We start from the raw sequence: 1,862 nt of genomic DNA on the forward strand, positions 1-1,862 counted from the left end.
AAAAAAAAAAAAAAAAAAAGAATTTCAAAAAGGACAAAAAAAAAAAGAGAATTTACCATTTTTGAAATTAATATATATTGTATTCATGTGTAAAATGTCTCAGTAAAGAACTGATGTCACTCTAATCATTTATAAAGGTGAATAAAAGTAGACTGCATTTAATGAATATCCAAAAACATAATAAAAATTAATATTTGTACTAAGTATTATAATTTTATCTTTATTTATTTATTTATTTTTGGTGGCTGGCTGGCTGGTACAGGGATCAAACCCTGGACTTTGGTGTTATCAGCACCATGCTCTAACGAACTGAGCTAACCAGCAAACCCAGTATTATAATTTATTATGGGGAAGTCATCTGTGAGTTCTTACTTTTTTTGTTTGTTTGTTTTTCGTGTTTTGTTTTGTTTTGTTTGGTGGCTGGCTGGTACAGAGGATTCTTCCTTTTTCTCAAACAACTATATACATTTTTGCCCCAAACAATTAAAACTAAATTATTTCATTTAAATACTTTATCTAGAAATTTCATCTTCTAAATACAACAACAGGGTTAATGAATTAGAGAATTTAAGCACTAACAATCTTCAGGGTACATCAAGTATTGGGGGATCCCAAACTTTAGTTTGCATCAGAGGTCCCTGTGGTTCTTGTTAAAATGAGGATGGCCAGGCCCCACCCCACCACCTGACTTGGCAGGCCTGGGGTGGAGCCTGGAAATAACCAGCACATTCCCAACCCCACCCCAAGATGTCTCTCACGTTAGTGGTCTACAGATCACTGGGAGGAACAGCACTGTTGTAGTTTGCCACCCTCCTTCCTAAATCAGGAATCCTCCTGGGACATCGACATCCTATTGCTGCAGTTTCTGCCTCAGACTCTTCCCTCCTCAACCCTTACAGGTAACTCACTGCCTGCTGGGGCAGCATGTTACACATGTATTGAAAACTTTTAAAAGAAAGTTTTATACATTCAAAACATGAAATCATTCAACATGGGCTTACACAAATACACCATTGTGAAGACTCATTGAAGAATTAAATGCATGAAGACTGACCTGCTTCGTCTGGTATTTATTTATCAGGTTCAAAAACAAGGCATAACATCTGGAATAGTTGGCCAAGGCTGCACAGCAATCATGGTAAGAAGTAAGTTTGCTGCAGAAATGCCAAATGGGAAAATAAAAATAAACTTTGTTTTTCTATAAAATTCAAGTATACATAGTATCACTTTAAATGCACACCTTCAAATTGCTGTCCAGTTCATGAAAAGAAGTCTAGAAATATTCCACACACCAGTCCAGACTCTGGAGGGATGGAGCAGGGAAATAAAAAAAAAAGGTCCTTTGAAAAATACAAACCTGAAGGCTGTAACACATGTATGTGGGTGTAAATCTACACTACCCACATGGTTAAGAAAACACAAGCTTTCTTAGATTTCTTACATGAAATCTGGTTGGATACAAGTGAATCCCCTGGGACCCAATCAGAAGCAAATGTAAAACTGCTCTAATATACTAGACTGGTAGTGCTATACTAATATCAGGTAAAATAGAACTTAAGGCCAAAAGCCTTAAAAATATCTTCAAAATTTCTAAGCAAGCAAGAAAACAAACAAAACCACAAGGCAATATTGACAAACGCACATCAAATTAGAAGATGTTTATAAATTTCTCATTAATGATAGATCAATAGGTAAAATGTCATTAATATTTTAAAAACTTGACCATGTACCAGGCCATAAACAAGTCTTAGTAAATTTTCAGAGAACTGGTATCTCACAGACCACATTTTCTTGTCAAAATGCAATTAAGTTAGAAACATTTTTAAAGACATATTTTTTTTTTTTTTTTTTTTTTTTTTTTA

The 1,862-nt window shown here is 34.5% G+C and overlaps 1 protein-coding gene across 1 annotated transcript in view; it reads right to left on the bottom strand.

Annotated features, from left to right (window-relative positions):
- Nucleotides 1-1,862, bottom strand: part of ARMC2 (armadillo repeat containing 2) — a 113,564-nt gene that overhangs the window by 37,171 nt on the left and 74,531 nt on the right. Inside the window, exon 12 of the mRNA XM_008577254.1 lies at nucleotides 1,055-1,154. Within this exon, the coding sequence (XP_008575476.1) occupies nucleotides 1,055-1,154 (100 nt within the window). The remainder of the gene's footprint in view (nucleotides 1-1,054; nucleotides 1,155-1,862) is intronic.

This window comes from Galeopterus variegatus, unplaced genomic scaffold (assembly GCF_000696425.1).
Source record: "Galeopterus variegatus unplaced genomic scaffold, G_variegatus-3.0.2 Scaffold1469, whole genome shotgun sequence".
Lineage (NCBI taxonomy): Eukaryota > Metazoa > Chordata > Mammalia > Dermoptera > Cynocephalidae > Galeopterus > Galeopterus variegatus.